The sequence below is a fragment of the Ictidomys tridecemlineatus genome, chromosome 5 (assembly GCF_052094955.1).
Source record: "Ictidomys tridecemlineatus isolate mIctTri1 chromosome 5, mIctTri1.hap1, whole genome shotgun sequence".
Taxonomy (NCBI): domain Eukaryota; kingdom Metazoa; phylum Chordata; class Mammalia; order Rodentia; family Sciuridae; genus Ictidomys; species Ictidomys tridecemlineatus.
The window spans coordinates 132,335,567-132,360,012 of NC_135481.1; the positions used below are offsets into that span (position 1 = coordinate 132,335,567).

Genomic DNA, 24,446 nt, shown 5'->3' on the forward strand with positions numbered 1-24,446 from the left:
CTAATGTAATTGATGGCTTCTCCAGGGGGTTCACAGGAAGCCAAGAATCTTTCAGAAGACTGGACTCAGAAAACCCAGCTGGGTTCCTACTCTTCATGTAAACCCCTTTAGTGTTCTTGTCACAGTTGGCATCAGCTGATTGTGTTTTATTATTCGGAGAAATAATGGGCTTAGTTCGTTTCTTGCACGTTGGCTTGCTCACCCCATCCTAAATTTCTTCAAGCAAGTAGATAAGAAATTTGAAATATCATGTTATCAGTTTTTAGATTTAATAGGAACACTGGAGGCAAACTTGATGAAAGTGTAACTCAATACAATGCCCACTCCCCAGGGTCTTACTGTGTGCCTGCCCAGGGCCGGGCAATGAGGCCACACTCCCTGCCTGCACAATCTCATCATCTGGGCATGCATGTGACCGGGAATTGTTCTGAGTCTTCTCAAGCAGCCAAGTGATAGTGGGACCAGCCCAGGGAAAGAGAAAGGAAGGTGGGGAAAGGTAGGAGCATGGAGCTATTATGGGCCTGTGATCCTAGAATCCTTGGGAAATGGGGCAAAGCAAGCAGGTGGGTAGGAAGAGGTTGTCTGAGGACAAGAGCATGAATATGGTGAGTTCATGGCTCTCCCAGTACTCCTCCTGTCTCTGCCCTCTTTTAGAAGATCCCCTTCTCTTGCTCAGGTTCCTGGTATCCAAGTCAAGAGAATTCAGGGCAGTTTTGGGCAAGAGGGCCCTGAAACTAAAGCTCACCCATCTGAGTTCCATCGCGTGAGGATTTCATTATGAGGTTTCACTGTCCTTGGCCAACTTCTTTGAAGCTGACAGAGGCTTGGAAAACAGTGGCTTAGAAACAATATTTCCAGTTACTCTCCAACACTGCAGACATTACAGTTAATAATTCTGGACCTAGTACTCTCCATGAGAAGGAATCCTCTCAAGGGCCCCTCCCTGGCAGTCCTAGTTCTTTGCTTTGTATGGCATTTTACTGGTTAACACATTATCTCACTTTGTCAAAATTCAAGAAGCAGTATGCCTCCATACATTAGAAAGTCAAAGCAGACCTACTTTCTCCCCCGGGTCTTCCTGTGGGCCTGCCCAGGGCTGGGCACACTCCCTGTGCCTGCACAATCTCATCATGTGGCATGGTGATGTTTTCTGTAACAATTGTTCTGAGTCTTCTGGGCTCAAACCAGTTTAACCTGATGCCAACTGATTCATGTAGGGTCAGCACAGAATATCATATGGGCCAGAGACAAGTCCTTAAGTGACTGGTCATCCAAGAGTTAATGACTTATGTTTGGAGTAGCAAAGGTGGAATGCCATGGAAATTTCCTGCATGGGCAATAGTAACAGAAGCGGCCATATGAAGGGCCTCTGATGAGACACAGGAGGGGTCTTCCTTACAAAGGTGGAAGCCAGACAAGGTTTCAAAGGAATGTTTTCAAGGCTGTGAAGCCTTGACTGCACACAGGTAAAAGAAGTTGTGTGTTGACTTCCTGCTGAGTCTCTTCTAGGTGATATAGCTGTGCTCCCTGGCTCTGAAGATGTACAGGTGGGTATGGACACTGCAGGGTTGTACAGTCCAGTAGCAGACTCTTAGAGGAAAGATTCCAGCCAGGGATGCTAGAGGGAAGCCTGCTCTGCCCTCCTTCTCGGTAGCAGTGTGGCCTGATGGGGCCCTGGAGGCCAGAGCACTCCAGCTTTGGCCTTCTTAATAGAGGGAAAGAAGAGGTAGATATCCTGGGGAAGGAGATGCTTATCTCCAGAGTTCTGCTCACAGACAGGAGAAGTTTACTTCATTTAGAGCCACTCTCAAAGAAAACTAATCTCAAAGACTGCAGATTTGGCCTGGGGCAGATTCAAACTCCCTGGTGTTACTGGTGATATGATATGATAACTCACTCAAAGGAAAGAAGGCAGAAGACCAATTCCAACAGAAGAACCACAGAAAGTATTGATCCAAATGGAAAGAATTGTTTCTTAAGGCTTATTCAATTGTTCAAAATAATTATTTTTCCAAGTTGACAAGTTTTTAAGGGGAAAATCTTACATGGTGTCAAAACATGTATGAGGGTTTCCAAAAAATGCACTGAGGACTTGGTTTCAGTGTTCATCATGATTCTCTAGGACAAACATGGAGACATGGCCTCTGACAGTGAGGTACATACAGGATTGGAACCACAGTGCATCACACAGTGCTGAGCTGAGTTCTTGTCAGGTAGCCAGAAGTTTGGGTCCACCTTGCCTCAAGTGAGTTTGGATCACAGGTAGAATTACAAGTATGTGAATGGTTCCTCTCCTGCCAATCCTAAGAGGACAGAGGAAGTAGGAGTGGGAGGGCTAACACCCTTGGCTGGCATTCTTACAGACTCACTGCCCAAGAGTAAAAGCAGGCTTGGGTTCTCCTAGATCTGAGGTATTCCAGCAAGTGGAGCTCCTCAATGAGTCACAGATGTTCTTTGCCAACACTGAGGGCATCCATCAGTCATAGAATTTCTTCACTGCTTTCTGAAGGTTGGCATAAAAACTGGTCATGCTCCGAGGGAAGAAGGAGTCCACTACACTCTGTGGGAGGTAACCGCTGAGGTCAGTCTGGAAGAATGTGACCAGGTTGGTCTTGTTGGGCTCTCTGTGAAAGCAACAGCAGAGCTGTGTTAGGCATCTGCCACAGAGGGGCTGGCACAGTACCAGATCAGGCAAAGAGAGCCTGGCCCAGCAGAAACGGCTGTTACACAGCGACCACATTCAATCCCTTGCAGGATTCACTGCCCAGGGGGCCACTTTGTACTTTCTTGTTTAAGATGGGAACATGGCCTCTAGTGAACATATCCTATAGTCCCATCAGGCCCTCCGGGGTTGATGGGTGGCGGGGGGTCCCTCCTTTCTAAGAAGAGAGATTCCCTCTGACAGATTTGTTTGTAGATGCTTTCAAGAACTCTCTCTGTTTGAGGCCCTGGGAGGAGTGAACAGAAGCTGGTTTTGTCTCTCTGCTCAGGCGGCAATTCTCAAAATGTCAGGAGCTCCTGGGGGACCATGGCACCCTTTCCAGGGGTTTACAAGGTCAAAACTGTTTTCATAACAATACAAATATATGATTTGCCCTTTTCACATTTGCATCTCTAACACTATGTCCCATCATCCCATTGATGAAAACACCAAAACAATTGAGCAACAAAACACTTGCAGTAAATGAAATAATTTGGTTTTAGATTCTTTTGAAAAAATAATAGGTGAATGATTAATGATAATTTTCATTAATACAGTAAGTTTCATAATAATTGATCAAATAACTTATTAATCACTCAATTATTAAATAAATGATAAATTATATAACAAGCTCTATATTATGACTTCCAACCCACCTCAATGTACCTTTGTCAATTTCATTGAAATAATAGCAGAATTGAAAACTCAAAACTTTGTTGAGGGGACAAGAGCTGAGCAAGTCAATGCTTGGTTTAAAACCTGCATACTAGCTGGGTTTTGTGGGGACTTTCTGGTCCCAACCAGGCCATCTGCAAAATTTGTGCAATAACCTTTGCTATCTTATATGAGGACTCTTACTCTGAAAAATTCCTTTCCAGCAGACATGGCTCCATGGAAAGGTGGTTCTCAGCACTGACAGCCAAGTGGGGACAATAAGGAAATGAAGCAGAGGTTAGAGCCCTGGATCTAGGGCACCTCTGTACTGAGGGGACTAAAAATCCTAGTGTGTGTTAAAGCATGGCTATGCTATTTTCACACTTAAAATGTTGTTACATTTAAGAAAAGTCCTTTGAAAGATGTTTGAAAAGCCAGCTTAGCAAACACAGTGTTAGGTGGAGGTCCAGGTCTGGTTTCTAGTAAAGTCCTATGGCATCAGGCCTGCCTCCTGAGGCTGAGAAAGCTCAAGCCCCTCCCCTCTTGGAGTCTACAGGAACACAAGAACACACTGGCAGGTGTAATCTCTTTTATTGTCAATTTGGGTGGCACCCAGAATACACTAGTGACCTTCAGGTTATTCATTACATATAAAGTTCCTTGTAAAAATCTGGCCTTGTGAGCTGTGGGTAAACAGGAAGGGATCCCGGGCTCAGTTCCGTGATTGACTCACAGTGTGGTCTCTGATTGCCCTTCAGCTCCCAAGACCACCCCAATCCTTGTTGAGATGATCATTGTTTAGAATGTGCAGTAGGGATGGTCATACTCCCAGCTGCTCCAGGCTGGTGGATGGTTCCCAGGGAGTGCAGGAGAAATTTGCCAGAGCTCAGACTCTGCCAACCTCCTAGACTGATCATAGATACATACTTAACCACCCAAAACTGTTTCATCTTCTAAATGGGACCATGGCATTTATTCAACCTGACTAATGGGGTGGGAGTAAGAGTTTTACATATCAAAAATTTAAATTATAACAGCATCCCCCATGTATGAGATGCTTTAGCATATTATGTCACTCATGTGTTTGTGTGTAATAGTGTTTTGTAACATCAAAGCCTAAAGAGCCTAAGACATTTTGTTCTTATGAATCCTAGTCAAAGTACCTATTCTTAGAGTGTCCAGAGTGAAGTCAGTCAGGTCTGAAACAGGGGCCTCCCTCTTCATTATTCTTACCCTGGCAGAGGTTCACAGAAGCAACCACAAGGATGGTTGAATCCTCTCACAAAACCTGGCTTCGGGGGGCATAGTGGATGTTCCACATGGGTAGCTGGAAGACAGTTCAGACAAACAGTGATCTACAGCTTCAGTCAGACCTAGCCACTTAAGTGCTACAATGTGTGCAGAACCAGTTACTGAGAGCTGGTGAGAGGGCAAGAGACTCTTGCTACATGGCCTCAAATTTCTTCCCCACCCTGTACACCCACTTACATTCCCGTACATGGGCACACACTCAAATCCACACACACAAATATACACTCCAACATGCAGCTTCCCCAAGCGGATAAGAATATTGGAACAAAGAATATTCTATAATACAAGGTTTGGGGGTGGAAGGAGGAAGGTGTCTTTCTTAAATCTCAGCTGACAGAAGCGGGGGATGTGTCTATAATCTCCTCCATGAGGCAGATTCAGAGGAACAGTATGGGCTGTGTGGTAGCAGCTCTGCTCTCTGTTGAGCAGGAAGGGAGTGGACTGTGCCCAGCCCTCTCAGGAGGACACATCCATGAACTCAGTGAGTCACTGCATATCAAGGTTTTGTGATACCCAACTGTAACCTGCATGTCCACAGCTCAAACTACAAGTCTCAGCAGGAACAAGAAGGGGTGCTGACAAGATCTGAGACTAAATAAATATATCTATATAAATAAAATTACTGGCACAAGGATTATCCCACCTCAGACCCTCATGGCATGGAATCCCCCCAAACTGTGAAGGCAAGGCACATACTATTATTGAGATGATCATTGCTTAGAATGTGCAGTAGGGATGGTCATACCCCGCTACTGCTTGGTTTCCAGCTGCTTGGCTTTCCTTAAGAATCTGAGGAGTGGAGGAGAGAGCCCAGCCTCCTGGGCAGGCCTGACAGCACCTGGTTGTCACTCACCATTGGAACTGATGGTCCCATCCTCATATCTCTTGACTAGCACCAAGTCCACAAAGTCCCTGGGAGAAATGAGCTTCATGGCAGCTGAGGGGGTGGAGGTTCTGCTTATGCAGAGTGTCTGCCAAAGAAAAAGGGAGCCTAGCTGTGTCTGAAGGTCAGAGATCTTCTCCTAGCTCTCCCCTGTCTACCAGGGTCTGGGGAAAAGGAAAGCATGGCATTGTGCACATGAGGGCCCAGAGGGAGGCCCTGGTGATGCTAAAGAACTTTCCACTAGGTATACTGGGGATGAACTTCCAGATGACTTCACTTCCTAAATAGGCTACATCTGCAGGTAGGGTCTCTTTTCCTGCTTAAAAACAAACAAACAAAACCCCAAAAACCAACCCCTCCCCACACACACAAAAAGAGCATTCTCCCATCTTCCCTCATGTAGAATCATCCTATCATGAATTCTCTCTGGGTGTACCCCTGGGGTACCAAAGACAACCAGGAACACTGATTTAAATATTTAATCAAGGTATCATATACACTGGGGTTAGAATTTCATGTTTTTCCCTTTCTTAAGCATAGTTGAAAGTGTGGGGTCAGAAACAAGGCAATTTCGCTATTTCTGAATTCTGGTATTTCACAGAAGAAAAGAATAGCAGAAGAGTTGTTTTGTTTTGTTTTTTTTTAAATTGGTGCATTATAATTATACATAATAGTAGGATTGGTTGTTACATACTTGTACATACACACAATATAACAATATAATTCAATACTTTTTTTTAAAAAGTAGCCACACTGCTTCCATGCAATTCATTGAGTTGCATGAAATGGAAATTTGAATTCAAGGAAAATAATTATATACTTCTGATTATTAGTCTCAAATATATCATTTCTGAGAGAAAATGTCTGGAGACCAAGATGAGGTCCATAGCAAGTCATAGATGTCAACATATTCATGGTATGTTTCTTCAACCCATCCATTGATCTGATGTCTATTTCAGAATTAGAACATTTAAAATTTGTCAAAATGATGCCAAGAAATGCCAATCTATAAGAAAGGGCCTTTTCTCCATATTTTGTTATTTTCACTAAATTGTTAAGAGCTACCAATTGTCAGCTCTTCTCTGCTTTTTTTGTAAACCAGTAGCATGTAGTAGCCTCTGCTATTTTCAGTTAATGTCTATTGAAGATTGTATCTCTCTGGCAAGAAATTATATCTTTTCATGGACACATGAATTAATTAAAACAAAGAATTCCATTTATCTCATCCAGAGATGCACAATATTTTTGTGTGTGTGTTTAATAATTCCCCATCAGAAGTTGTAATGTAATCTTGTCATTTTAATAAATTATACCTCAATCTGGATTAAAAAAATACAATTAGTCTTATAGTCAAAGAAAAGATACAATTAAAAAATAATTTCAATTTATATGCGTATCTATGATGTAAGATGATGACTTCCAAGAATAACATGCAGTATATTAAGATAAAATTCATTGAGTTGCATGAAATGGAAATTTGAGTTCAAGGAAAACAATTAATTATATACAATTTCTGACTATTTAAAGAAAAATTTACTCATATTTTAAAAATGGGTGACAGTAAATACAAATTCATATGCTATTTAGATACAACTAAAAGAATGATACCAATACTTTGTTCAAAATTGACAAACTTATTAATATGTCAGAAATGCCATGCTTTGCAAAAATTTAGCTGTCAACTAGATTTGTGGGGTCATGCAAAATTTCTCAAAAATTTGTCAGAGGTATGTAAGCAAAAAAGTTGAAGACCCTTGCATCAGAGACTAACTGGGATCAGGCAGGATACATGGGCAAATTGTGGCCCAGCCAGGGATGAAGGGCCCTATGTTGCCTAGAGCAGCAGCATAAGGAAGCAGGCATCACAGGTACAAACCAGGGTACCAGAGGAGAAGGAAGACCTGCCAGCATGACCCATTAGCAAGATGATCAAGAAGGCAATAGCAACTTGCACCAATGTAGAATTCAGCATAGGTGAACAGCTGGCTATCCTGTATGGTTCTGGCAAGATGGGAAAAGTGAGGAGCTTACAGTGTGATAACAATGAGGAAAACAGAACTCTGTGGGCCTCTGAGGGATAAGGTCACCAGAACCCAGAACTGGAGCTAGGGAAAAGGCAGTGGGGTAGAAAGAGGTTCTTGGGCTCCTCTGGAAGATAGTTGGCACCTGTGGTGGCTGAGAGGCAGGAAAGCTGGAGCTATCAGGTGGCTCTCAGGTCCCAGGTCAGCTTCTTATCTGTGTGAACTTGGGTGCTTCTCTTTACCTCTGTCAAACTATTTCCCTTCTTCAAGGTTTCAGTTAAAGCACTCTGAGTTTGTAAATGACAGCTTAGCCTTTAATCATTGTTATGTCATTTTAGTATCATCCTCTAACTTTTGAAGCCTTTTATTCTCCCTCCCACCAGTCACTGTGTGAAGCCAAAGAACTGCAAACATGCTAAAAATATAAAAAATATTTAAAAATATATAAAATATATAATATAAAAACTATTTTTTAAAAAAATTCCATATATTACTTTTTTTTTTGTACTAGGGACTGAACCCTGACCTATTTTACCACTGAGCTACATCCTCAGCCATTCTTAAAATAATTACCATTTTTTTAAAATTTTGAAACAGAGTCTCATTAAATTGCCCAGGCTGGATTCAAACTTGATAGCCTCCTGCCTCAGCCTCTTGAGTTGCTGGGATTACAGGCATGCACCATCATGCCCAGTTGTATTATTCTTTAAAGGACATTAACACAAGTTTCCTCAGCTTCAATCATTTGCATGATTATTTGAATACTCTTAATTTTTTTTGCTATTTCTGGTATCACCCATCATGTTAATTCACTTAATATTGCTGTATAAATGTGCTGCCTTTTAAAAACTTAGATCACTTGATTTTAAAAGGAAGTTATCAGAAATGAAAAAAAAAAAACACTTGCTATAAATGAAAAGCAATGCAAAGTTGCTAATTCTGACCCTGGGACCAGCTATCTATCTTGTTATAAAGGAGATCAACAAATGTGACACAGGTTTCAAGGGCACATCAGCACCAGAGACAGTCCCCTTTAAATCATCAAAGAGATTAAAATTAAAGAAGAATTAACACAAGGCATTTTTTTTTTCCCACTATGATATTCAATTTCAGCTTTGACTGTGTAGGACCTAAGTCCCCTTTCATTGCCAGGGGTATGTGTCTCATCCTTCAGAAAACATTGACAGAAACCCCTGTAATACTCAACAGGAGACAAATGAAAATTCTTGGACAAGGCTGAGAATACGTGGCTGCCAAACATTCATTAGTTGAGAATTCTTGTATGAGATTTCAAAATACCATCTGTGTAAACACTCAAGAGGGTGCCAGGTCTCTGAAGTCAAAATCAAGATACCATTCAAATTGGACAGTTCAACAATGCTTACCCTCAAAAAGCATTAGTTCTGGTTATGACTTTCCCCCCTACAAAGTCTGTAATCAAAATGAGGGACCCCAGGGCAGACTTATCAACATCTGAATTCTACTCTGATAGCCACCAGCTCCATGTAGCTATTTAAGCTTACATTAAGATTAGTTAAATAAACTTAATTCATTTCCTCAAACTAGCCACCTTCTAATGCTCTGTGGCCACAGGGGACTTACTCTCAAAGTCATGGCTTCCTACCTATAACTGGGCCAAGGCTGGCTTAGAGTGTTTCAAGCATTGGGCAGCCAGTATGTACAGAACATGCTCTTAACCAAAAAGTGTCACAGACACCCTCCAGAGGAGATAGGGCCAGGTTACTGCAGCAGGGCCCAGACAATGTCAATGGATAACATGTTTGGAAAAACTTACATCCGTGATGCTTTGGATTATTTCAAAACTGGTCACGTTCTCATCCCACTTCTCTCGAAGGCCCCCAGCAGCTGGCTTTACACAGTCCCATACTTCCTCTGGTGTCGCACACAGAATCCCTTCTCCTCGATACCTGAAGCACAAAAAGGAATTTGACCCCAAAGCATCAATCAAACTTGTTTATCTTGGGATTATATTTAAGGAATGAAAGGTGGACCATGCCAAAGCCATCATATTTCCTTAGGACAGGCTGGCAGAGAAGGGGCTGAAATATGTTAGCCCACCTCCCCTTTGGCCTGCAGAAACAGGTGCTGTGTTTTTGTTTTTATTTTGTTTTACAGGAATATGGCTTTCTGGAAATGATTTAGATATAAACAGAAGCTAGTGCTTTTGGGGAAGATAATTGGTTAGTTGATCACAGTGTGTTAGGGTCGATTGGAATCTTTTGAGAAGCAAACTCTCTGACAAGCTTTGAGCAAGTGTGCACTTACAGGTTCCCTGGAAACTCCACAGATGGCCTCCAGGAAACTGACACTCCATTCTGTGAAAAGGCACAGAATCATAGAATTTTAGAGCTAGAAGGGCTCTGGAAGAACACCTGGCTCAGTCCCATGTTCTTTAGAAGAGGGGATGTACTCTCCAAGGTGACCCAACCCATTCAGGCAGAGTTGAGACTAGTAAAGCTGTCCCCACCGCAAGGGATGGGGAGGGAAGTCTTAAATGCTGAGGGTGGTTTTCAAATCATCTTAAATGCTTTTAAGTAAGTAATTTGGGGGTATTTGTTAAAATTTACAAGTGTTAAGTAAGAAAAACGATTCCCATACCACCTCTGGGACAAAGATGCTTATGCTAAAGAACGGAATAAAGGCTTAGAGCTTGGAGTTTCGGGTTCCAAATCTAACCACCATTTAGGGTGACCTTGGGTAAGTCACTCAGAAAAAGGGGCAGATTCTTGCTTTCTAGAGTCATTGTGAGCACAAGTCCACTATTTATTAAGGAAACAACCCCCTAAGGGATCCTCAATCCTGCTATGGGGGCTTGGAGTGCGATAAGCAACCGGGAGAGGAGTCTGGGGACTTTGGGGTCCAGGCTCCAGGGAGCAGTCTCCGCGACCCCTTGCCGCCCAGCTTCTCACTCACGCTCTCCCGGCAAATCTTCCAGCCCGAGGCGTCTCGCCGGTACTGGAGCACCTTCTCTGCCACGGTCTCGCTCACGCGAGCAGCTTCGGCCAGGTCCATCCCCACCGGAGACGTGAAGCGAGAAGGGTGGTGCACTGATTGGGAGGCCGGAAACCAAGCCCTAGGCGGAGCCTGGAGCCCTGCCTCCGGCCTCCTGCTCCAGGATTGGTCCGGACCCACAGAAGATCACGCCCGACACCGAGATTGGCAGGTCGGGAGACTGACGGCCAGGCGCCGCAGGTCGCACCACCGCCTGGGAGGGCTCACGATCCCCGGGCTGGTTCGGCAGTTTTGCAGCACCCACTCAGAGCCTTGGTGCGGTTGGGGCGCTGGGTTGCGCCCAGTAGCACCCGGACCAGAAGAGGTCGATGATGGCCAAGTCTGGACAAACTCCTAGGGTGGTTTAACAAGGGTGTTCCGGGTACTGCTCTAAGGGAGGGAGAGGGAATATGCCTGGAGGCTTGGAGCAGCCGAGAAGGTGAAAGAAAATTAGTGGCCTGGAGCAGGGTCTAGAGAAGAGTGAGGAGGGCCGGGTAGGAGTCAGGAGCAGGAGGTGCAGAAAAGAAGACCGATCCAAGTTGAAGTGATTAGGAGGTACAATACAGAGCTCTCTGCCACTGATTAAAAGTTCAATGTAGAATATTTCTATAAATCTGTGGCTTGAAAGTCAGTTTGGGCCCTATTAGAGTTTTGTTTGGGTTTAAAGCTCAATGGAATGTCTTTCAGGCCTTTGTGAAAAGCAGGAGTTTCTGGGTCAAAGAATTTTGTTTGGGTTTAAAGCCAAGGGAAAGTAAGGTTGATGTAGAAAGTGATTTTGTTAGACATCAAACATTCAGGAGATGATTAACCTTATTAATCATGATTGTGAGGGATGGGGAAAAAGGAAGAAGCATCACGATTCCCGCTTGGCTTGCATAGCTGGTGGCTTAAGTGACATGGGGAAAGAGGTAGACTCTAGGAAGAAGATGGTGAAATTAGTTCTGGACATGTTTAGATGCCGGAGGGACCTCTGAATGGAGATATCCAGTGTGATGTGATGTGCAGTTATGTGAGAGAGGCTCTGGCTTTATATAAGGGATCTTATCAGGAATTCTTGCATCCAGGTGGCCTGGCCAGGGGGCAAGGAGGCACTGGGAGTGAGGTCTGAGGTTGGGTTGGAGTTACAGCCCCACAGGGAGAACTAAAAGGGCAACCTGTTTCTTCCTCAAGGTTATGTCCAACTAAATTTTTTAAAAGGTTGTTGCTGATGAAGCCAGAATTATACAGGCAGTCAGTATAGAGAGGTAAATCGAGTCAGGTCAGATCAAGGAGGTCAATTTTGAGTGAGTCTGAGAAGTTGGAGACTGTCTCCTGAGGGATTGAAATGTCAATTCCTTCAGAGCCCTTCCTCCACTCTTATCAAGAACCTGCCCCTGCTCCAACCTCCCTGTCCCAGAAATTTCCCCTCCCTACAGGGAGCTATAAGGTTGTTAATTAATGTGTTCTGGGCTGCTCCAACCCGCCCTTCCCCCTTCACCCACCTGTTTCCCACCTTTTGGCCCTCCCACAAGAATTCCTGGGCCTAGTCACCTATGCTGGAAGGAGAGAGATAAGAGGAAGAAAGCAGGAGAATAAAGGAAGCCTAGGACATTATAGAAAGGGCAGAACTCCTTGCTTCTTCATATACCAGTTATGGCCCTCCCTCTCCCTCCCAGGCTCTGTGTGCTTCTCTATTGTTCAGACTTCAACATTCGAGGAAGCAGAACTGTCACAGATAACCAGCAGTATCACTGAGACCTATTTATGTTATTTTTCTTTATTGCATATTCATTTTTTAAGGTTTGAAAGAACAGTTTGGAAGACCTGAAGGGCTGCCGCTTCTGAGGAGGGCCTGAATAAAGAATTGGGGAACCTTAAGTGTCACACATTATTTGTTGTGTCATTTGGGTCAAGTCCCTTAACCCCTTTGAGCCTTAGTTAACTCCAAGGTGAAATGGGATAATAATGAATGTCTTCCAGGCCATTGTGAAAAGCAGGTGAAAGAATACATATGAATAGTTCTAGGAGCCATAGAGGATAAACTAAGTATCTACATTTTAAAAAAAATATTAAGCATACCAAAATACCATTACAAGTTAGATAATAGGTAAAAATATATATATATATATTGGGACACATTTTAACCAAAATTAAGTATCTTATTGGACAAAATGTTCTTAAAAATCAGTAGGAAAATTTTAAGCAGCTCCATAGGGAGAAAAAAAATGCATCAGACAGAGATACTTTGTAGAAAAATAAATCAGCAAAGCTAATAAGGACACAAAAAATATGTAGAACCTCAATCAAAGAATTTCAAATTAAAAGATACTTTTTTAAAACCTATCTAATAGCCAAACACAAAAAGGTTTGTTAATACCCTGTGTTAATGACATTATGGAGAAATAGTTTTATATTTGTTTTTAGACTGTGGATGGGACTATAGATGAATGCAACTCTCTAGGAACAAAAGTATCATGTTAACATATGCTCGACTTGTTCTTTGACCCAGAAACTCCTCCTAACAAAGGCATGTAAGATTGATTTTGCAACTGGAAACAAGCTATTTGTCAATATATTATACAATGTTACATTATATATATTTATTAGAATATTATGTAATCATTACAATAATGCAGCATGAGGCTAGAGTAAAAACCAATTGCTCAACAGAGCTGAGGCCCAGGCAGTCTGGCAATATTTGTTGAAATGAATAGATTTTTCTCACCAAGTACAGTTAACTCTCGCTAACGGACATGAATGGTGTTTATTGGTAGTAAGTTCTTACCCTTCTGCAGTAAAACTTTTTTGCATATGAACCAATAGGTAAAGGAATTCATATATTACATTATGTATTAGGTAAAAGAATACAGCAGTTTGAAGGGCAATGGCATTATGGATAAGTGAGCAGATTGTCTGGTTCAAATGCCAGCAGCATCACCTACTGGTCATGATCTTGGCAATTCATTGACCATCCCATACCTTAGCATTCTCGTTTGGACAGTGAAATAAATAATAGGACTAACAGAGTTGATGTTTAGGTGAAATGATTTAATAAAAAACAGAATGGTGCTTGACATACCGTAAATGTTTAGCATATGTTCATATGTATCTTGAGTGAGAAAGAAATAATCAGAGATTAGAGATGTGCTTGATTGTGTTTATATGTTCGTGCTTATATAGTCATTTGCTACATAAGGATGTTTTAGTTAATGACAAACAGTATACATGATAGTGGTCCCAGAAGATTATAACACCTACTGATGTCATAGCCATCTTATCTTATGTAAATTTACTCTATGATATAACAAAACCATCTAATGACACATCTCTTAGGATGTACTCCTATTGTCAATCAATACATGAACATGTATGTAGGATGTTTATGTTCATATATGTATGTTTAGGATATTCACTTCTAGGAAGGGATAAAATAAATACTTAATAATGGAGAGTAAGGCCAACAGACATTTCTCTTTCATTTTTGATCATTATATTTGTTTTAGTTATTTTACTTAATAGCATATAGGACTTTTTAAATTAAAAAAAGACTCGTTAAAAATTCAATGTAGAATATTTCTATAAATCTGTGGCTTGAAAGTCAGTCTGGGCCCTATTGGAATTTTTGGGGGGTTTAAAGCTCTATGGAATGTCTTTCAGGCCATTGTGAAAAGCAGGAGTTTCTGGGTCAAAGAATTTTGTTTGGGTTTAAAGCCAAGGGAAAGTAAGGTTGATGTAGAAAGTGATTTTGTTAGACATCAAACATTCAGCAGATGATTACACTTATTAAAAGAGAGCATGGAATACAGGATTTTTTAAAAATAGCACTATAAGAATCTTTAATCTTTGCTTTCCCCAAAATGGGAAGTCCTGGGTGTACAAAATGTTTGGAGATGGAAACTGTCCTCAAGGACTGTGACAAACTGGCGGACTCAGTGGTGAGGCCAGGGCAGCCTTGTTGCAGGTGGCAGTGACCTATTTTGCCACTAGAGGCCAGCCAGCAAAATGCAGGATGAGCAGGTAGCAAGAGCAAAAGGGAGGTTGCCACTGCCCACACAACTGTCCTGGGGCAGTGATCTGTTTTGCAATCAGTTTGGGGCTGGAATCGAGAGTTGAAGGGGAAAGAAGAATGACTGACTGAGCTTTATAGATTCCATTGACCAGAGTCCCTCCCATGGGCTTCTCAATCACCCCCCAAAGTTGTCCATATCAGATCTTAATCCTAGTTTAATTTCAAACAGGTGTTTATGGGGCAAGGGGATCCAGCATCATATTACTGTTAGCTCAGGAAAATGTTATGTGAATCTACACAAGTAAGCACTTAAATGTATATGGTTATTGTTTGCTGAGCCATAAGTAATTGTTACTCAACACTACTGTTCAGGCCCTATTCTGTGTGCACTTTATGTATCATGCCTTTTAACTCTTGCAGAACTATGAGGTAATGAGTACTGTCTTCATTTTGCAGATTAAGAAACTGAGATTACATAGAGTCTCTAAAGCCACGTAGCTAGTGAAGTGGAGTTTGTGGGTAAATACCCAGTTTCTATTTTCCAAGACTAAATGTATACTCACATGCTTTATTAAATCCACTTCCTATAAGCATATGTAACGTTTCCCATGACACGTGCATAGGCTTGGAGTAGCTTGAAAATTCTACCTTAGGCTAGAGAAAATGGTCTTTCAAAGATGTGCAGAAAGCTCGTCTCAAAATTTTCTGGCATTCACAAATTCTGAAACACAAATAGTGACAAAGGAAGCATCCCTAGTTTGCTAAGATGTTCACCAGACAGTTCTTATCAGGAGGAATTTGTTCTTCATTTTTAATGAATAGTTGTTCTGATCTCTGACACTTGAAAGGAGTTTGTTATAGAAGTGCTTTTGGTGAGATGTTTAGAAAATGCTTTCAGTAGTGCATTCTAGTTATACCTAACATTGGGGTTCATTTTGACCTATTCATATATGCATAGGATATAATTTGCTCCATTTAGATTCCGAGTACTTCCTATTTCCCTCCGGTCCTCTCCCCCCACCCCTAACCCCTTTCTCTATTCCACTGGTCCTCCTTCTATTTATTTATTGATTTATTTATTTTTAAAATTGTTGATGTTTGTGTGTGTGTGTGTATCATATATATATTCCATATATATATGGAATCCACTGTGGTATATTCGTGCTTCTTTATTAGTAGTTTTCACAAGTAACCCTGTGCCTCAGCAGATAAGATGCCCATTTTCTCAACAGCCTCACCCAAACTTAATCTTTGTAGCCAAAGATAATTGATTCAAACTGTAATCAGTTTGCTTTTAAAAACTTCCCCTTGCCACAAACACTTCATAGTCTACTGTGTCATTTGTATTACTATTGTGATGTCCACTATTCCTGAAGAAATTTAATCCTTTGAGAGTGTGCCTTGTTATTTTGATTGACAGTAGCAATAAAAAACAAATATCCATTATATGTCAGTTACTGGGAATGTAGAAATTAATGAACACCATTTTTGTTCTGAGGACACTCAGGGTATGCTGGAAGAGACAGAAATGTTAAAAAAGACACAATTTAGTATGGAAAGAATTATATGGAAATACAAATAGGGGCACAATCCTGGTTGACATGACAAACTGAACACATACTGCTGCCCAACACTGCAAAATGCCTGTCAAAGGATTAAAAGGGATCAGCCCATAAAGGTAAAAAAATTGTGAAGTAGGGAGGGTTTTTTTTGGTAGCAAAATATGGCTCAATGCTTCAAACTTGGCATTTTCTATGGCTATGAATTCATCTTCCACTTACCACAGGGAGAAAAGGAGGTCATTTCAAGCCACTTAATTGGCTACTGCAGTGTGAAAACTGTCAGAATCAAAAATGCAGTCACTTATGTCAAGCCCTAACAAGAAAGCAACAGAGCAGAGAGGTGAAAAAACAGATCTTCTCGAAAAACTTTGATGTCTTGGCTCCAACTGCGCCTATGAGTGAGCTTTGATCCCCATCCTTTCCAGTTAAACGAACCAATAATCCTTAGGTTAAACTTTGACTTATGTTTAGTCCATAGTGTCACAATTAATACAGACATACAGCCCAGTAAATGGTGTAAAAGAAGCTCTTGATAAATTTGTTACTGTCATCATTATGAAGTGGATTATTACTAGGCAGATTATTCCTACAAGCTAGGCATTGTAAAATCTTTAAGGGCAGCTACCTAATTTCTGTGTGCTTATTACTGGCATTTGTATGCTGAAAACAGCACGATATATATAGTTCACTCAAATCACTAAAGGAAAGAGCAGAATCTCTGGAGACTTTTGCTGTTGCAATGAGATATCTGGCTAGTTTATGATTTGCAATCACCCTGAATAAATGCAAAGGACTCACATTTTCTTGAAATGATGGCCTGAAAAGACTCCAGGAAATCACACACTCGTGTATAGATAACTATAGACTATATGGTTGTAGCCCTGTGAGTCTCCAGGCCTCCACCAGAAACCATAGATGTGCTTGAATATGCTATGGAGCCTTCTAATACCCACCAGATGTGGTAAGACCAGGTGCAGTCCCGGTACTTCAAAAGGGGGCCAATCTGTGTGAATATGTCACTGGAGGAAGCCTAGACATTTGAACAAATTAGATCACTCAGATCCGTCATCAGTGCCTGTCTGGACTTGGCCTTTCTCTTGCCGATTTGGCCAGAAGATCTTGAGAACTTGCCTTGGCTGTGGATTACTTGTAGGTATTGGTCAGTGCCGCTGTTCTGCTGGTCGCTACTGGAGGCTGCTGATATAGAATCAGATTCTGTGAAGGATGGCTCAAACTTGGGCTTGGCTCTGGGCTTCAGCGGATGCTGTGGGTATTGGAAATGACGGGAGCGTGTTTTTTTGTGCACATACATAGGCCTGTCAAGGTGACCCTCAAAATCATTATTCTCAGAACTGTAGTGCATCCATCCCTGGTGTGCAAGATCTAGAGCCTCACTTTCTGACCTTTCACCAATATAAAAGTGAGGAGCCTGATGAAGGTCTGTCAGTGAGTGAGGTGGGAAGGACTGTTTGACCAGCTCTCTCCTCAACATCTCCTCCTCTTCTTCACTCAGCTGTGGAGAGCAAGGCTGGTGAGGGGCCCTGGATATGTAATGCTGCGTGTTCCTGGGGTACCTTTCCACAATGTCACCTGAAGCATCTATCTTGAAATGTCTCTCTGAACAGAAAGCTGGACGGGATTTTTTGTGAGAGTCACGTTCATTAATGATATAATATCTTGGGGCATGAGGTCTGTGACCATGTGCCACCAAGGCAGAGACCCCAGATCTATGGAGAGGAGTGTTGATTTGTTTAAAGTCTTTCCTGAAAAGAGGTTCTGAGTGAACATCTTCAATATGCCTTGTCAATGTCACAGGTGTGCAGGATCTGTTCTTGTGAAGGTCACCTGTGCTTGCACACAGACCATGTTGATACCTGTAAGACAGAGGTAGTAAGTAACTACCACCTTAGTGGCTCCTAGCCCCCACCTGAGCACTATGAGCTAGGGAAGTTCTAGGTTCCCTCAGCATTATGACCAATTCCAGAATGTTCATGTGGGTTCTATGGCTTATATGTATAGAAACACTTGGGGAACTGGACCAAATAGATTTCTTCACTGCTGGAATGCTCAGAACCCTAATGCATTGTCATGTTCTGCCAATCTCCATGGGTGGGAGTGTGTAGGGCACTGTTTTGTTTTCCTAATGTATCTTGCTATGGAGCTCTCATTCTGCTTAGGAGCATGTCATGGGACTGATGTTGGCAGAGCACATGTTATGTTCCTTCTCATTTCTGCTAAGCAGCTGTCCAGCCTCTCTGTAACTTCCTTGAGTTTCCACTGGGAGGAGTTGATGTCTATCAGAAAGTTCTTCCCACATGACTCCCACCTGTGTCTGGTTTGACCCCCCAGTGGCCTTTTCAGGAGAATTTGAATCCTACTCCTTGTCAAGAGCCTGCACAGATGAGAGACAACCCCTCATATAGGAGGCTTCAAGTTCTTTGGTAACTTAGTCATTGCTTAAAAAAAAAACACAAAAAGACAAAATGAAAAACTCTTATCTATATTGCTTCCACTCTGCTATATTCTTGATATGATTTTGGGTCAACATAGGCCTGTCCTTTTGTCTTTTTAACACTCTACTTCTATCAAAGGAAGCAGGGTCTTTGCTTTCTTTTATGGAAGACTGAGCCCTTTAGCCCCACTTAATGCATAGATGACCTTGCTGAGACCTTGATGGCCCAAAGCTGCAGTAATGACTTGCAAATTCTATGGCCAGTCTGGAGCTTAAAAAAAGAAGAAGATAAACAATTACAAAGGCTTTTTGTTTTCTTGGGTTATAGGAATATGTATCTAAGATTGGCAGGAAGATTTGCCTATAAGGTTATCCTACAGAGAGTGTAGGAGGAAGAATTTGTTCTGTTTGAGAAACTCCAACCCCCTTCCCTTACTGCTTTTATTTCTTCCCAGTACCAGCTGTCACAGTCTGTTGAACTCCTAGCCAGCCTCTGGCAGAATGAAATTTAATGGCCCTAGTCTCCTGAAAGTGTTGAGTCCTGCAAACTCTTAATGGCCCTTCTGCCTACAATCTCTGTGGCCTCTGAGCCATTGCTGGCATCACATTCAAGGATGCCAGATTTCCTTCTGCCTTCGGTTAAGCCTCACCTGTTAGAATTGTGCTCTGGCCTCGACTGGGAGGTGTCAGGAAGAGGTGAGCAGGGCCCCCTGTGCTCCATCCTAGGACTCTGGAGCATGGGTTGGGTAATTGTTTCTATCCTGCTGCTCTTGCTGCTCAGTGAGTCAAAACTGACCATGTTGCCATTGTTTTGGGGTGTTGCCATGTGTGCTGAGGACAGCTGGCTGACGAGGTCACTATCCTTTGGAAGTTTCTTGGTGCTTTCCTCCTTGGTCTGGATTCGAGCTACAGGTAAAGACAGGTTATATAACAACATGACATGTGAGTAAATGACACAATCAGGCTTATTATACTATACTATGTATATCTTAAATGTCCCCCAGTGGCCCTATGTTAAATGCTTGCTCCCAAGGACAGAGCTATTGGGAGGTGGTAGAGACTTCAGAGGATGGGGCTTAATGAGAGGTCTTTAGGTCACTCAGGGAACACCCTTGAAGGAAGTTGTGGGACCACACTCTCTTCCACTCTTTTGTGCCTTGGCCATTAAGTGGACAGTTTGGCATGACCACATGCTCCTGGCCAACTAATCATGGACTGAAATTCCTAAACTTATGAGCCAAATTAAACCTTCTCTTTGAATAAGTTGATTATCTCAGGTATTTGTCATAAAAGAATAGAAAGCTGACTAACACAAGGCTAAATTAGCTGTAAGAGTTTCATGATTGCTAACGATTGATTCTACAAAGCAATTGGGTGCATTTGCAAATATACCCAACCCGTGGGCAACAGAAAAACTGTAATTCAAATCACCCTATCATGAAAAGTCAAAGCAAGGAGACTAAAAAGAACAGAATGGACCCAGAGACTCTACAGTGTGCCATTTGATGCCTCCATGAGAAAAGACAGCTCCATTAACAACTTCAGAGCTCTAATTCCTCATCTACACGATGAACATAATAATGCTTATGTGCCTATTAAGATTTTTGCAAATAGTTCATGTGACATTCTGAAAAAATCATGTGGCTTTGAACTGGAAAATGAACAATGCTATTTTACCTTGAGAAAGTCAGTATAAATCTTGGCTTTTGAAGGTACTACCTGAACTAAACTTAATTATTCTTAATTACCAAGTAATCCCTGACAATTATGGTGAAGTTTTATAGCATGAGCCATGGTCACTTTCCATAGTTAATTGTTCTTTAGTGGCTTTTCTCCACAAAGGTGAATGCAGCAGGCATATCCCTTAGGCCTCATGACTCTCACTGGCATCTCTTTGGAGGGGACTAGGTATATCTCAATAAGCTCAGTATTAAAACAGTGACAGAAGTTGGCCCAGGGAAACTTTCTGAGCCCTTTCTCATTCTCATTCTGAGGGGCAGCATGGGCTATTCCAGTCTAATGGTGCCAGATAAGCCTTCTGGCTCAAGGCGTGCTCTGTTAGTGGTCCCAAGAAGCAGACTCCCTCCCTCTTATTTTTGAGCTGCACCTGCCCACTTGCCTCCCTTATGACCACACCAAAAGTCTGCTCCCCATGCTTCCATTTCTTCTGGAGCACAGTTCTTTCTCATTTTCCCAGTGAGCTAAGATGGGAATGAGTTTGGAGAACCTGGGGAGAAAAGGTGTACTCTTGGAGAGTCCTTGGATTTGGATCCTTACTCAGGAATCCATTTCTCCAGGTCTGCCCAGCTGGCATCACTTGGTTTTACTGGGATGGAGAGGACAGGACCTATGGAGGCTGGGCAGAGACCTGGGAGGACAGTATTGAGGTGAGGACGACATGGAACAGTGGAAGAAACAAGGTAACACTGCACAAAAAGAAGAAGATAAGGATGTCCTTAGGGTTTTGTTCCAGATGTGCTGGTTTTTTTTTTTTTTTCCTTCTCTCCTACTTCAGAACCTCCTCTGATTTCTCTGGGGGTTATTTATAGGCATGATGTAAAATTTGATTATTTAAGCAGATATTTATAGTCCTACATTTTATTTATTTATTTTTTGTGCCTAGTTAATTGTGAAAACCACTATGGGCTCTCGGGGAATTTTTATTAGTGGTGTACCTTACATTACCTTACTGCTATATTTAAAAATGCCCATCAATTGAAATATCAGACTTTTGCATTTTTAAAATATACTTACCTTCCACCATTTGAGCAACCTTTTTCTTGTCTTCAGATCTTGCCTAAAATATAAATGATAATCATTATATTTGTTTTGGACTTAACACAAAGTAGTAAAAATTTTTGTTTTTCAGAGGAAAAAGATTTATGTGCTATTGTTGATACCTTGCACCATGACTGAACCCTGGCAATAGAGCATCCTGGGCTGGGTCTACTATTTGAGTGAACAAATGCAGACACCTAAGAGTCAAAGTTTCATACTTAATCAGTCTTATATAGGGACAGCTAACTCGTGGACCATGTGTAGATTCCGACAATATAGTTTGAGTATCCCTTATTTGACATGGTTGGAACTTGAAGTTTTTTTGGTTTCAGGTTTTTCTAACATTTGGAATACTTGTTTATACATGCTGAGAGGTTTTCGGGATGAGACCCAAATCTAAACATGAGATTGATTTATGGTTCATGTATACCTTACACACAGGGTTTACAGGTAATTTTATATAGTAGTTTAAATAATTTCATACCAGAAACAAAGCTTTGTTGTGTAGAATGTTCCACTGTGGCATCATGTCATTGCTCAAAAAGTTTTGAGTTTTGGGGCATTTCAGATTTTGGATTTATTGATTAGGGATGATTAGTCCATGATAGCTTGCCCAAGTAACAGAAAACATGGATCAACAACAATGAAGATATATACTGGAAAAATGCCCTTTGCAAGTCCAGATGCATTTTTTAATTTGACTTTTCATAAAACTAATTTAATAAATTTACATGAATTAATATTTATGGAAGTCTTTTTAAATGAAAAGGGTGGAAGGAGTTTTGTTTGCTTTGTTTGCTTGGGGTCAGGATGAAGGTAAAGTAAATGAGTTTTCCAGGGCACTTCATTTAAAAGTGTGTATACTCTGGGGACAGTGAAAGGGCAAGGTTAGCACAACCTCAAGAAAGCTTCTTTAAATTTGCTATCCTAGGTTTCTTCCTGGACTCACCCTCGCCCTGACCCTGAGGGAGCCCCTGAGTATGCAGAGGAAGAGACACTGTGGACAATTTGGGGAGTGTTTGTCTCTGACTGCTCTGAGAGGGTCTGAGTTGCAGATATGAGAGAAGGTCAATAATATACAGAATCTAAAGGATATGAAAGAGGTGAGCCTTTGGGGAGAAGACAGCATGGCTGGGTTGAGATGTCCAAGTTGACACAGGATAGAAAGTGGCCTTTTCTCTTCTCTTCCAGTCTAGCAGAGTCTGCAGAAGTGCCTGGCACATGGAGGACTGGCTAGGTGAGACCATGAGGAGCATTCAAGTGCCAAAGACCCATTGCAGAGAAGGAAAAAGACAAGTAGGCTTGCTCCTGACCTGTGTGAGCTGCCTCTGGGAATCCTGAGAAATAAATCTTGGAGGTGGTGGACTTGGGCCACAGAGGGCATCCAAGAGTCATAGACATCTGAAGGGCAAACAATTTTCATTTATGTGCTGGAGAGAGGGTTGATGGTTGACCCACATTCATGATAGGGAAATTTATATAGTACTTGCTTTTTGGATCTGCATTCTGAGCTGATGGTTGCTGAGCTTCAGTGATCGTGCGATGCTCTGAAGGTAATAGATGAGCATGCTAAAACAGAAGACAGACTGGTGAGTGCACTGCAATTGGGCTCTTTGACTTTCAGGACACATTTCCCAGCTCAGGTGGTTGGTGGAAGTAAAAACTCCCAGGGCCACCCCTGTGGCTATTCCCTGAACCCTCCACCATGGTCAAAATCTAGTGGGGAGTTCCCAAGCCCATGAGCACTGGAAAGGAGCTACTGTCCTCTTTTTTCTCTTGCTTTCTCCAGCAACCCCTGTTGACCTGGAATGCTGCACTGGTGATAGCAACAAGAAGTGTGAAGAGATGAGGGCAGGGGCATTTTGCAATGATGTTTCAAGCTGTAAATACTGGCTCTACTTGTTCTTAGGTTTCTGTTTAAGTCAATATGAGCTAAAGCTACTCAGATGAATTGTGAAGTTCATTTTTAAGGTTAATTAAATAAGATATTGATATGAATGGTGTTCAGCTCCTCCATTTTCATGGCCACAGTAACTTACCAAAAGTTGAGGATGAGTCCATAGATAGCAGTAGAAACATCCCTTCTCTCACTGAGAACCACTGGCTGTGTTTCCACAGCACAGTGGTTGTGTGACTCTGGGGTGTGACTCAAGAGTCCGTGCTTAGATCATCAGGCTTGGTAACTGATTAATGAGTGCACTAATTAGTTTTTTATACTTATTGGAAAGCGGTGTTGTTTTGTGGCAGAGGCTGGCAGGCGTGGATGGTACTTACAACAGAAGCAACACAGCTGGCAGGATGACTATGGGGCTGCTGATGTACCCAACCACAGAGCCAAACCACACGGGGAAGTCGTTCTCAATCGTTTCTGACACGATGTCATAAATTTTCTCTTGTCCACTGTGAGAAAGAAAAACATAACTCTGGATTTTATTGCTTTTAGCAGAAAGATGCTAAGACAAAACATTGAAAAATGTCTGGATGCCTAGAGGCAGACACTTAAAGTCATCTAGAACCAATACAGGTAAATATCCAAATGGAAAAGATAGATAACATTCTCAAGGTACCCATGAAGCCATTAGCTAATTAAATATGTAGGATTAATAATCACATTGCATATGCATGTGTTTTATAGCATACACAAAGATAGACTCTTTGTTACATACATGTTGTATCAAAACTGATTTAAACTCTAGGTGGAAATGGTATTATACTTTTCTGTCTGGAGATAGATAATATAAAATAAAAAGTGTTATGGACTATCTTTTAATAAAACTGTCTGGGGTCTGACCAGGTGTAATTTCACTCTAGCCCAGGAGTAATATATTTCCTTATTTTATTCTAACTAATTAGTTTATATATTTATTGTTTTTGTGATGCTATGAATTAAACCAAGGGGCATTGTACCACTGAGATAGATCTTTTTAGTTCTTGAGATAGGGTGTTGCTAAGTTGCTGAGGATGGCCTTGAATTTGTGACCCTCCTACCTCAGCTTTCAAAGTCACTGGAATTACAATTGTGAACTCCTGTGCCTGGCTCTCTTTTTTTTTTTTATTTTAAAGGAGCTTTAGTTTGTGTTTTTT

At 41.7% G+C, this 24,446-nt stretch overlaps 2 protein-coding genes across 3 annotated transcripts in view; both read right to left on the minus strand.

Moving 5' to 3' along the window:
• Positions 1–252: 252 nt before the first annotated feature.
• Positions 253–10,664, minus strand: Stard5 (StAR related lipid transfer domain containing 5). 2 transcript variants are annotated; one of them, XM_005320205.5, is made up of 6 exons: positions 10,505–10,664; positions 9,857–9,906; positions 9,366–9,498; positions 5,520–5,637; positions 4,589–4,682; positions 253–2,624 (listed from the first exon to the last, which is right to left on the minus strand). In XM_005320205.5, the coding sequence occupies exons 1-6, from the start codon at positions 10,601–10,603 to the stop codon at positions 2,477–2,479; spliced, it is 642 nt and encodes a 213-aa protein (XP_005320262.2). In that variant the 5' UTR covers positions 10,604–10,664; the 3' UTR covers positions 253–2,476. The 2 variants fall into 2 exon arrangements, with proteins under 2 accessions (XP_005320262.2, XP_040130493.1); XM_040274559.2 differs by lacking the exon at positions 253–2,624 and adding an exon at positions 3,928–4,264.
• Positions 10,665–16,086: 5,422 nt separating this feature from the next.
• The window catches only part of Tmc3 (transmembrane channel like 3), a 35,854-nt gene continuing 27,494 nt past the window's right edge, over positions 16,087–24,446 (minus strand). The window contains exons 18-22 of the mRNA XM_013356299.3: positions 23,637–23,762; positions 22,853–22,931; positions 21,339–21,381; positions 19,235–19,490; positions 16,087–18,006 (exon numbers count right to left, since the gene is read on the minus strand). Of these exons, the coding sequence (XP_013211753.2) occupies positions 17,163–18,006; positions 19,235–19,490; positions 21,339–21,381; positions 22,853–22,931; positions 23,637–23,762 (1,348 nt within the window). The 3' untranslated portion in view covers positions 16,087–17,162. The remainder of the gene's footprint in view (positions 18,007–19,234; positions 19,491–21,338; positions 21,382–22,852; positions 22,932–23,636; positions 23,763–24,446) is intronic.

Bases quoted from the DNA above. Each gene is read 5' to 3' on its own strand.
- Stard5 (XM_005320205.5), bottom strand. From the start codon at position 10,603: ATGGACCTGGCCGAAGCTGCTCGCGTGAGCGAGACCGTGGCAGAGAAG. The intron at 9,907-10,504 runs GTGAGTGAGAAG...GCCTTTTCACAG, and splicing joins GGAAGATTTGCCGGGAGAGC to AATGGAGTGTCAGTTTCCTG. The intron at 5,638-9,365 runs GTAAGTTTTTCC...TTTCTTTGGCAG, and splicing joins TAATCCAAAGCATCACGGAT to ACACTCTGCATAAGCAGAAC.